Source organism: Alexandromys fortis, unplaced genomic scaffold (genome assembly GCF_014885135.2).
Source record: "Alexandromys fortis isolate MF-2015 unplaced genomic scaffold, M_Fortis_MF-2015_v1.1 scaffold_223, whole genome shotgun sequence".
NCBI classification, from domain to species: Eukaryota; Metazoa; Chordata; class Mammalia; order Rodentia; family Cricetidae; genus Alexandromys; species Alexandromys fortis.
In genome coordinates, this window is record NW_026068095.1 from 1032977 (window position 1) to 1045787 (window position 12811).

Sequence of the window (12811 nt, forward strand, 5' to 3'; positions counted from 1 at the left end):
CACTTAGTGTTACTTAGGAAATGGTTCCTTACAAGAGTTTGATGAGATAGGGGAAGCATTTTAAAGGCTCTGCCTGCTATCTTCAAGTTCTAGGTTAAGGGGCTTAGTTAGGGTTTCTGTTGCTCTGAAGAGACACCGTGACCACAGCAACTTGTAGAAAGGAAAACATTTAGTTCGGGCTTGCTTACAGTTTCAGAGGTTCAGTCCATTGTCATCCTGGTGGGACATGGCATCATGAAGGCAGACATGGTTCTGGAGAATTCTACATCTTGATCTGCAGGCAGGCAGCAAAAGAAACTGTGATACACTGGGTGTAACTTGAGACCTCAAAGCCCACCCCCATAGTGATCCACCTCCTGGTAGTGCCACTCCCTATGGGGGTCATTTTCTTTCTAACCAGTGTGTGTGTGTGTGTGTGACATTTCCTAAGTCTAGAAGCCAGTGACTCTCCTGAGAATGAGGTATGAAAATGAAGGGAAGTCTATGACAGGTCAGCAAATGTGAGATGGAGAGATGGGCTTGGGACGGAGATAGGCCAGGGCTATGGCTGTGAAACCAACTGCCCTAAAGCTGTGTCATCACAGGCCTTCTGCAGTGATGTACACATCAGCCATTTTTTTTTAAATCCCTTTCTTCTTAAAGGGTAGCTGAAATTTGTGGAGCCTTGCTTTCTGCCCCTTCTCAAGGGGCTACTGTTTGCCCCTGTCCACTCAGCACAGGAATTCTTAAGCCAGGAGAAATTTTTTTTTTCTCCTAATAATATGGAATTGCTAACCTGAATCTTTGCTCTTGCTCTGTGCAGGTTTTTTGTTTTTGTTTTTAGACATATGTAAGTAAAATGCAAGGAAACCATTTGGAATAGTAATACTTTGACCTGCCTTTTTTAGCCCTTTAGTTTCATACAAATCATTTAGTTTGGGATCTCAGGTGATTATAATTATGAATGCTATGTATTGTTTTCTTGAAGTTTTTATATTTTGAGGTTAAAACTGAATTAATAGTATACTTTCTTTTCCCTCTTGAAACTTTGTCTACTTGATCTTTTTGTTTGTTCAAATGAAGCATGCATTAAGTATGGAATTAGATTAATGAAGTAAATATTATGAGTCACAACTCTCTAATCTGATACTCATTCTTATTTTTCTGACCCCGTGTTTTGTTTTCTGTCTTTCTTTCTCTCTTCATATAGGTTGTCAGTCCAGTGTGAAGCTGCAGAGTGAGGGAGCAAAGGTAAAGGATGATGTAATGCCCTGGCTGCCCTAAAGCATCTTTTGTTGTGGATGGTTATTCCCGTCATCTCTTTATGAATCAAATGTGAGGGTCTGCTTTGTGGAAGGAGTCCTATGCAAGAGCGCATCGACAGGAACGAAAGACATTCAGCTGGAGGGCTCTTGCTGAAATGGGTTTAACTCTGTGTTGCCAGTCACCACTAGCCTGACCTCATACATTCTTAACAATGGAGTGGCTGAGCCTTTGAGCACACCACCATTACATCATTGGGGCAAATTAAAGAACGAGGTGGGAAAAGAGGACTTATTGTTGTCATGGCCCATGAGATGATTGGAACTCAAATTATTACTGAGAGGTTGGTGGCTCTGCTGGAAAGTGGAACGGAAAAAGTGCTGCTAATTGATAGCCGGCCATTTGTGGAGTACAATACATCCCACATTTTGGAAGCCATTAATATCAACTGCTCCAAGCTGATGAAGCGAAGGTTGCAACAGGACAAAGTATTAATTACAGAACTTATCCAGCATTCTGCAAAACAGAAGGTAAATTCTTTTGTGACTTTTTAAATTAAATGCACATACTGAGGAAATAATATCAGTTGAAGCTTCATTTTTAGTACAAAAAGTAATTTGAGGAAATTTTGGTTTCTCTTTAGATGTTAGCAATCTTGCAACACTTAAAAATAAATTAACAATCACACTGTCACATTAAGAATATTGTAAACTAAGCCAGGCATTGTGACTTATGCCTCTATGTGATCCCGACATGGAAGGTTGACGGGGAGGATTGCCACAAGTTCAAGGCAAGGTTGGGCTGCATAGTGAAACCCTGTCTCAAAAATGTCAGGGGAAGAAAGAATGATATTCTAAACTATACACGATAGTTAATTTATTGTAATCTGGACATATACTGTATTTATTTGTGTATTAATGTCTCAATGAAATCAACTTAAACAACATTTTGTCTTCCTCCAAATCCACTGAAAGTCATTCTTTTCATGTGCTCTGAAAGTAAGAACTAATAATTAGAAGTGGAATTAACATTCATATGTGGTAAAACTGGTTGAGGCATTATGTTTGGGAAATTATTATTCTTGGAACAATAAATTATTGTGCATACATGGGCTGTTCCTCCCCCTCCCCTTTTGTTTTTCTAAACAAAGTTTTATATGGCTCAGGTTGTTCTCAAAGTTGCTATATGGCTAAGGATGGCCTTGAACTCCTGATAAGTGCATCCTCTAATGAACAGCATCTTGTATCACATAGGTTTTTTTCTTGTTAACTAGGAACCGTGTGTGTGTGTGTGTGTGTGTGTGTGTGTGTGTGTGTGTGTGTGATGTGCACATCATGGAGGTCAGAAGAAAACCTTGGGTATTATCCTGGGAAATGTAATCTACCTCCTTTTGAGATGAAATTTTCTCCTAGCTTGGAATTCAGCAGTTTAGGCTAGACTGGTAGATCCCAGTGATTGAACTCGGATCGCCAGACTCCTATAGTAGCTATTTTAACAACCAACCCTCCCTCCCTCCCTCCCTCCCTCCCTTCTTTCTTTATTTCTTCCTTCTTTCCTTCATTTTTTTTTTTAAAAAAGAGACAGGGTTAAAAAGAGAGAGACAGAGAGACAGGGTTTCTCAGTAACTTTGGAGCTTTGGAGCTCACTCTGTAGACCAGGGTGGCCTCAAACTCACAGAGATTCACCTACCTCTGCCTCCCGAGTGCTGGGATTAACCACTGCCTGGTTTAACATGTTTCTTTAGGTGAAGGATTGTTATTTTTATTTTGCAAATTATATCATTTGTCAACTTTACCCCTTTACCAAATTTTCAGCGAATCATAAAAGTGGCATCAATTTTGCCTTTGGAAAAAATCATTTTTACAAGCACTTAACCGCTTCTGTGCTAATTATATCCAGTAAATTAATTGAATCTAATTTTTATTCAAGTTATTAATTGAAAACAAGTCATTAATTGTTTCAAAATCAGTAAAATGTGAGCTTTTACAAAGCCAGTGGCTTGTTAGATTATTTTTCTCAAACCATCCCCTACCCCCTAATCCCGCTTTGACACAGTCACAAGAAGTCCAAACTGGCTTTGAATTTGTGTTAGGTGAGCGTGACCTTGACTCCTGATTCTTCCTTTCACCTTCCAAGTGCTGGGACTGAGGCTCACACCTTCCTTCTTAACAAGCTTCCCATTTGCATTTTAGGTTGACATTGATTACAACCAGAAGGTGGTAGTTTATGACCAGAGTTCCCAAGATGTTGCCTCTCTGTCGTCAGACTGCTTTCTCACTGTCCTCCTGGGTAAACTGGAGAAGAGCTTCAGCTCTGTCCATCTGCTTGCAGGTGAGTGGGTGCAGCCGAAAGGACCTGGCCTTTGTTGTTGTGTGACAGGGGTACTACAACTGGTGTGTAAAGTGAACTACAGCTTTTGATGAATGGTTCCATTGATCTTAGATGCTGTTATTTCTCCACATTAAATTAGTCAGTGGTGTTTTACTTTGTTTTTTGATTTTGATGCAGGGTCTCACTTTGTAGCCCAGGTTGCCCTCAAGATTGAAGCAGTTCTCTGCTTCAGCTTCCTAGTACTGGAATTACAGGTGTGAGCCATCACCCCTAGCTCAGAGTAATCTGGCCAGGCTAAAATTCCTCTTGGCATTTTATTAGCGGGAAATGTCACATAAGGCCAGCTCAGAGCCACTTGCTTTTGTCTGATGATTTTATGTGTCCCTGCTGTGTAAGAACACTGAGTGATCTACATCTGGGCTCCTGTGAATTCTCTCCCTGTGGCCAGAGCCACAGCCTTACAGTGTCAAACACTTGAAAGAGACTCCAGAGACTTCTTGGGCATATGAATAATAAAATCAGGAACGAGCTGTGCAGATTGTTTCTTCAAATTATTAGGTAGATTTTAAAAAACTTACTTATGTATTTGTGTATGTGTGTGATTTTTTTTATGCTTAGAAAAAGGTTTCAATATATAAATGCTAAGCAACTTGGGTCATTTTGTAAGGCACATGGGAAGGACTGCTCTCCCCAAGAAAGAGCAGTGTGACAGGTGCATCTCATGGAATTGGAACAAAACTGTTCATCCTTGGCTTACTTGTTGCAGACTGGCTCTCCATGGGGCTTATAGAAGATCAGAGTGCAAAGCTAAACCACTAGTTAGCCATAGAAGCCAGACAGTGGTGGCACATACCTTTAATCCCTGCACTCCAGAGACACAGAGGTAGAGGAATCTCTGTGAGTTCAAGGTCACCCTGGGCTACACAAAATTGAATCTGCCTAAAAGAGAAACAGAACTCACTAAAAGGTGATTCCAACATTAGGGAGGTGGAGACAGGAGTGATATGTCTGGGCAGAGAGAGGACTATAATATGGGAGGAGACAGGAGCTCAGATGCAGTCTGAGGATTCAGTCCGAGATGCCGCCTGAGGATTTGTAGAGACAGCAGCAGTCTGAGGATTCCTAGAGACAGGGTCACCCCTTTGGTCTGAACACTGGTAGAGGTGAGAACTCTCTAGTTGTTGGCTGCTCTGCCTCTCTGATCCTTCAGCTTTTACCCCCTTAATATCCGCCTCTGGATTCTTATTATTAAGAACAATTAGAATTTATGCTACAGGGGCAGGCACACAGAATGGTAAATACAGTTGACCAATGTGTAGGACCTTAACATAAAGCTGCTACCAGACAGATTCCAGCCATAATACCCACGAGGGTTTTTTTTTTTTTGTTGTTGTTGTTTTGTTGTTGTTGTTTTTTTTAATGTGACCTGAGGAAAGATATAGGTATTGTCATTTTCCACCTTTGGTGTTTATTGGAAGGAGGATAGAGTGAGCTTGATTAGTTATTGGTGATTAGATTAGGTCAGTTGTTGGTGTATGAATTGTTTTTAAATTTAACACTGTGAAATTCCATACAGATTTAGATAAAATCTCCAGTTCTGTCACACATTTTTGCTTCAGTTCTCTAGGAGCAAGGATAGTTTTTGTTTTGTTTGCCTTTTCCCCCCTCGGGTCATCTCTAACCACATCTTATATTTATGCTGTGATTCTCTCGGGTCTCTATGAATGGTGGTTTATAGAGTTCTGTGACTACAGTTTCTGATAGTTTGTCCTGTCTCTGTTTAGAGATGCATGTAATGCTTAGCAGATGTTCTAGCACTGAGCCTAATCAACCTCTGCCCTTTCACCCATCTTGATAGGCACTTTTAAAAGGAGTATATAAGAGCGCTAGCTGTAACAACTGTTCGAATTCAACTAAGGGTATATTTGGTACTCATTTCGAGTTTTTGTAGCCACTGTGATGGACTTTACCTCAGAGGGTTCTTAGTGAGTGCAAGGTTTGTTGTGATCTCGCTTCACTAACCCATGAAATGAGAGGATCACTCATATTGGACAAGCACAGTATTTACTGAGCCATACCCCTAGTCCCAGTTTTTAAAGAGTTGGTCTGTCAGGACATTTTCCCTGTGGGAGCTCTGACCTGACAGCTTGGTCAACAGATAGCCATTCTGTGGATGTGTTCACAGTGAGTTTCTGGGTAGATGTCTTATGGGCCTTTATTTATTCCCTTCGCTGCAGAGCATCTCTTTGTTTTGTGAAAAGGTTATCAGTCATGTGTGACTTTGGGAGAGGTTCTCACTGGGTTACAAGGGAGAATGAGGGTTCAGTCTAGGTAGCTGGACCAACCGTATGACAGATCGAGTCAGAACACCTCATTCCCATTTCATGTAAGAAACTTTGCCTAGATGTGTGGAGTGCTAGGTGAATGGGAAGAGAGTGTCGGGTCAGGTGGGTTTAGAAGTCGCTGAAGGTAGAGCAAGCAGGATGCAGCTGCTCTGCTCTGTACTGGATCCAGTGCTCATTTCTGCTGTTTGATCTGTTGAAATAAAACTCAGGCTTGTGAGGAAGAGAGAGGCGGGGCAAAGAGAGTACAAACAAGCCATTTCAGTGTTTGACAACACCTTTACTCTAAACTTTCGATATTGACAGAAGGAAGGGCTGGAAGGAAGAAAGCAAGACTGGACGAATAAAAGCAGAGTCAGGGTCGTCTGATGGGCTTGGTGCCAAGGCTAGCACTGCCTCCTAGGTTTCTGACATCTTTATCGACACAGTCCATGAAGCTGAGAAAAATAGGGGCTATGTTTTTAGTCTGCTGCTCATGACTGAATGTCTATAAAAAGTCATTTAACTGGACTTACAGGGTTTTTTTTGCTTTTTTTTCTTTTCCAGCTATCAAAAAAATAGATGCTCCTCTTTGAGAATATTTTTGTGAGAATCAGATAGTGCATGTGAAATCTGTTTCTGTAGTCTTTTTGAAGACTGTCACCATTTCAAACTAGAAGGCAATAATAATCAGTTGCTAACATTGACTTATGGATCAGCTTTTTTTTTTAACCTTAAGAAAACTTTAAAAAAACAAACTTTTTTCTTGGCTTTTACTTACCCACTGTTGATCACTTTATCATCTTAGTCTTTTTGTCCTTGTCCTTGTCGAAGTGCTAGATTTATTTCACAGAACTTAAATAAATATAGGAGAAAAGCTCCTTTAACTGTGGCTAATGTATATGCAGAAATGGATTAATTTGATAGCAAGTAGGCTACAAGATAATCTACAGATAAACAATACTATTCTGTTTCTTTTTTCCCAGGTTTTTTTTTTTTAAAGATTTATTTATTATATATACAACTTTCTGCCTCCATTTATACTCACACGCCAGAGGAGGGTGCCAGATCTCTTTACAGATGGTTTGGAGCCACCATGTGGTTGCTGGGAATTGAACTCAGGACCTCTGGAAAAGCAGCCAGTGCTCTTAACCACTGAGCCATCTCTCCAGCCCCCAGCTTTTTGTTGTTGTTGTTGTTGTTAGTCTTGAGATATACCCACATCCGCATCTCGTGATCCTCCTGCCTCCACTTCATATCCTACCCACATGTGCTGCCCCAGCCTGCGTGTGGCACTCAGTCTTCTTGCCCAGCCTCTGGAGTGTTGGAATTATGGGTGGTGTAGCTGTGCCCGGCTCTCTTTCCCCACTGAGTAGATGCAGAAGGGCAGCTTTGCTGTAGTGCCGTGGTAGCGTTTGTGCTTCACATGTAAGGTCCCCGGTTGACTCTCATCATCCCCTTGTTTCTAGAAGGAATGGTGGAGAGGGATAGGCCCATGTACTCGCAGCCTCTCTTCTCCCCTCTCCTCCTCCTCATCTCCCCCTCCCCTTCTCCTCATAGAAGTCAAGCATAGGGCAAATTCTGAACCACTCAGCTGTGTCCCTAACTCATTTCTGCCCTGTGATGAGTGACAGGATAACTGCACAGCAGATAAAACTCACAGATGAATCACAGACTTCCGCTCTTTCACATGCAGGGAGTGGCTCAGTGGCCTGAGTCTTCAATCTCTCACCATTGCCTAAGGCTCACACCTACAAGTGCTTCCAGAATCTTTTAGAATTTTCTTAAGTCTAGATTGGGAATCAAGAGTGCTTTCTCTGTCTCTATCTCTTTTTGGGACAGGCCTTTCTATGTAGTGCTGGTGGTCCTGGAATATCTAGACCAGGGTGGCCTCGGGCTCACAGAGATGGTCCTGCCTCTGCCTCCCTAGTGCTGGGATTAAAGGCATGCGCCACTACTGCCGGCTGTATATTGAGTCTTTATGTATTTTAAATGGGTCTAGAGTGATTTAATAGCTTTGTTAATAAATGTTAAGTTTCTGTTTTACAGAATTACTGCACTTCCCAAGGAAAGCATAATTAATAGAAATAACTTTTTTCTTGTTATAGAGTTGCTATTTGTGCTACTATTATTAATTCTATTATCTAGTATGATGTGTCTTCACTTTGAAAATGAAATAACATTTTCAGTCATTCCACACCAAAACTTGTAGCATCTGGTAAAAGATTAAAATAAATATATTTCAATAAAAGCACTCCAGTTATTCAGAATTGGTTATTATTTGTCAGAAACAAAACAAAAAACAAAAAAAAATTGAAGTGACTGAGAGTCACAGAAAATAGAAAAAACATTTACATATACAATGGAATTATTTAGCTTTACAAAGCAAAGGGCTGGGGGTTACAGCTCAGCCCAACATAGTTGTTGCTCTGGGATCAATCTCAGGATTGGGGAAAGAAAAATCATGCTATTTTCTGTACCATGAACCAGTAAAGAAGTTCGCCGAGTGATGAGCCAGGTGCAGAGGAGCAGTGCCGCACCAGCTGCGCTCACGTACTGAGTCTGGGACAGAGAGGGTTGAAGTCAGGCGTGGTGGCCTGTGCTCGTGGTTGTGTCTCTTGGGAAGTGGAAGCAGAAGCGTGAGGAGTTTAGGTGATCAATCCTTGGCTTATATCAGACCCTGCTTAAAAACACAAACAAACAAAGCAAAAAGGAAACAGTTGAATGGGTGCTGATTAAATGATCTGAGCTATTGAGTAGGTTTCTAGAGGTTACAACTTGGTGAGTATAGTGAATAATATACTTGAAATCTGCTAAGAGAATAGGATGTGTTATTTTATAGCCACAAAAAAAGATAGATATGAACTATGGTAACATTTTAAAATTTGTATCAAATGATTACTTATAAAAATATAAGTTTTACTTGCCAGTTATACTTAAGCAAATTAGACAAAAAAAGAATCACTATTGCCTACTAGTTGCCATGGATTTGCCTGGTGTTTTCTGAATCTTAGTTTGCATGAAATTATTTAAATTAGATTGTCTTTCCGCATTTGTTATCTGCTGGTGTGTTTGTCACTTCCTAGCTACCAGTGACTAAGACACAAGGCCCGAGAGCATGCCTTTTGATAAAGTCGTTACTTGTTTCCTCGTGCTGACTTTCTCACGAGCCTGGAAGACAACAGTGACATCATCTACTTTCGCCCCACTTTTGCCGGTTATGTGCTCTGGAGAGATGCCAGGTCTAGGTATATTTAGCTTTTTTGCTATGAGCCTTCAGAATTTGTTGGGCACATTTGTGGTTGTGCTGTGGACCTGACTCTAGGGAAGGGGCCACTGAGAGAGCAAAGGCTTGTCCCTGTCCTTGAGAGTTTCCTGGCTAATTTGGGGAAACATTTAAATAGAATGAAACAAAGGGAAGCACGTGATTATGTGCTGTGTGATATGGTGATAAGAGACAGTTCAGTGTGAAGTCTGTAGAAATAGGGGAAGATAGGGCTCAGTGGTTAAGAGCACTGGCTGCTCTTCCATAGGACCTGGGTTTAATTTCCAGCACATGGCAGCTTACAACTGTCTGCAACTCCAGTTCCAAGGGATTCAGTACCCTCACACAAACTTAAACACAGGCAAAACACCAATAAAATAAAAAATAAATCTTTAAAAAAAATGAAACTAGGAGAAGATTTAGTTACAGCAATGGAATTTTGTTGAACTTTGAAAACTGAGTAATATTTGAGTGCGGAAGTTCCTTCCGATTCAGTGGGGGGAAGTGCAGTGTGGTAGCTCATTGGTAAAAACTCCTGCTACACAAACCTGGTGACCTGAATTCAATTTCCAGAACCCACATAAAAGTAGAAGGGAGAGATAACCCCAAGGAGTTGTTCTTTGGCCTCCATATGTGTGCCGTGACACACTCCCCTTCTGCAAATAACACATTATTTAAAGCCTGGAGATACAGCTCAGGCTAGCACAGTGCTTGCCTAGTGTTCCTGAAGCTCTGGATTTAATCCTCAGCACCACAAAACGTGGGTGTGGTGGCACAAACCTGTAGAAGGCTGACACAGAAGAATTGTGAGGTCAAGGCCACTTTAGGCTAACTGGGAGGTTTAGAAACAAAACATTCAGATTACTATGGCACTAACAGCAGCCCCCTCATCCTCCTTGGGGTGTGATTGTAACCACTGTCCTAAAGGTTTTGTAAGGTGTTGTGCCCTTGATTCCCTGAGCCATAAAGATAGAGACTCTCCTGGGCCACTTAGGATGCCTGAGAAAATTGGCTTGCTGTGTCTTTGTAAAAGTTCCCTGGGTAAAGACATGAGTCTACAGTGTTGCTTTTGGCTGACCAAAATGGCAGTCACTAGATGTACCTTTTTCCCTTTAGTACCGGAAAATTATTTTCTTGTTCTGTGCCTTTTTTCTCATCTGAGAGTCTCTGGGGCATTGTCATCTACAAATAGGAAACAGGTTTTGTGCCCCCACCCATGCCAGCTTAACTTTTGTCTTTGAATGGAATCAGGAAATCCTTTTTGAATACTAAAAATATACAAAACTTGTGTCCATCAACAGTTATTCATTGTAACAAAAAAGGATTCAATAAACATTTGCAGATTTCTAATTATATGCTAGGCACTTTGTTAAATGGTGAAGTGATTATAAGAATGTTATTCACAATGGATTATAGATCACAACACACACACACACACACAAATTCAGTTACCAGGTTAGTCATTACTCTGCCCGATAGCCAGTATAAGTTTTATAGTTTCTAAGAATGTATGAAATGAAGCATTGACTTGACAGAGCCCATCCAAATATAAAAGCAGTTTTCTATGTTAGGCATATGTAAGATGATGATAGAGGCAGTAGCCTAAATATTAGATTGGGATTAGGTTGTTTGCCACATATTTTAGATTTTATGAATAGTTAGGGAATAACATCAAAACACTATTTTGTAATTTTTATCTGGCAGCAGAGTAGAAATAGATTACAAAAAAGGAGAGATGAATTTGAGGGAGTTCTGAGTTTATTCAAGTATGAGGTGTATGCGGTTTTAAACTTTGTAGTGTGGTAGAGCGGAAGAGAGAGACATTCTGTAGAATTACCGTTGGTATCCTCAGGTGACTTGGGAGTGGAGCAAGCACTAACTGGATACTGAAGTCAGGAGGGAGATTTGGCTTTGAACTTATATTTAGGTAGCCATATATCCTTTCATTGAAGTGACCAAAGGAGGTTGAAATGTAAGCTTGGAGGTTAGGGCATTAAGTCTAAAAGTTCAAGCTAAGAACTCTGCATTCCAGGTAACAAATGAACATATGATTCCCCTTCCGTGCTGTTGGAAGCAGAGTCCCCCGAAATCCTTCCTCCCAGGAAGTCTTTGATACTGTGGACTCCGCTGTTGTCTTCTCATCCTAATTGTACTGGAGGATCGGACGGAGTTTTTCCCTGTGAACTTGGTTCTATTTACAGAACTTGTTGATTTTTTACAGTGAGATGATGGATTTGGGTTGTCTTATTTTTGATTATTTTTGTTGCATTATTAAAAACTTTAAAGATTTATTTTATGTGTATGGGTGTTTTGCCTTCACATAGATCTATATTCCTGGTACCCTCAGGGGCCAGAAGACGGTGTCACATTCCTTTGAAGCTGGAGTTAATGATGGTTGTGAACAGCCAGGTGGGTGCTGGGGGTTGAACCTGGCTCCTCTCCAGCCCGTGCCGTGCTCTTTTCAAAGGTCTTTGCTTATTTGAGGCATTTGTTAGAAACCCTGGAGGTGTGTATTTAAGAGAAGTTGTTTCTAGGTCCACCTGTGCATTGACTGACAGGCCAATGTTCAGTAAACTAGCTGCCACTCTGCATTTTCTGGGAACTGAAATCACACTCTCAATATGACCAGAGTATATTATATGCACGTGTATAGATAGCATATGCATCCCATTCTTTTATAAGATGAATAAATGCTAAGCCCAACAAGAGCAAACCCAGACTAGTAACATCTCTAGAGGTGACGAGTGCTTCAGTTTCCTCCTACATCCTAAAATAATCAAACAGGGATTCTGCTCATGTCATGGAAAGGTCTGCCTATGGGATCATCAGGCTAGAAAACTGTCTTAAAATGAGAAAATATGAAGTATATGAAAATTATTTAAAATTCAAGTTAAATTTGCATATTATATATATATTATATTGGAAAATGTTTTCTAGAAAGTAAATTTTCTTATATGCCATTTCTGCACGTAGACTTCATTCAGAATGTGGAGTGGGTGGTTCTTTTTAGTTCTGCCTCCCATGTTAGGCAACTCTATCAGTTAAAGCTCCGGTGACTACTTGTCTGTTTGGATGAAAGCGCTCTTTCTCCCTATAGAGAATTAGCCTTAAAGTAGTTGACATCGTATTTAGTTTGGTTAAAGGGATATGGCTCGATTTTTAGAATTCGAGACTTAGAAAAATTGTGAAGCTAGATATGGTTATATATTCATAGTTATAATCTCAGGACTTGGGATGCAAATGCAAATTTTAGGTCAGAATGGTCCCTATGGTGAATTTTAGAACTATATTATTACCCAGTATGATCCTGTCTCAAAAATAAAATAAAAACTAATTAATTAAAAATGAAATGTTACTGAGTTATAGTGAAGTGTTAGTTTTGTTAATTATGTAATTTTTTTTTACTTTTAGACCATAACTTTTTTAGCTGATTACAAATGAGCCAAGAAAGAGAAGTAATTGGAATTGCTTAGTGGAATTCTTTTGCATCTTATTTTATTTTGCATGGCATATTTCCTCCCACCATAATGTAATGGTGCCTCACAGTGATTTTTTTTTTTAGCAGAAAATAATACCTTTGATTGGTGTTATAAAGGAGGTGCCCTCAGAGAAGAACTTTCTCTTGGCTGAATGAGAACACAGTGGCATATAA

At 40.3% G+C, this 12811-nt stretch overlaps 1 protein-coding gene across 1 annotated transcript in view; it reads left to right on the top strand.

The window, feature by feature from the left end:
- Dusp16 (dual specificity phosphatase 16) overlaps positions 1–12811 on the top strand; it is an 89795-nt gene that overhangs the window by 39120 nt on the left and 37864 nt on the right. The window contains exons 2-3 of the mRNA XM_050123219.1: positions 1190–1772; positions 3435–3573. Coding sequence (XP_049979176.1) covers positions 1545–1772; positions 3435–3573 — 367 coding nt within the window. The 5' untranslated portion in view covers positions 1190–1544. The remainder of the gene's footprint in view (positions 1–1189; positions 1773–3434; positions 3574–12811) is intronic.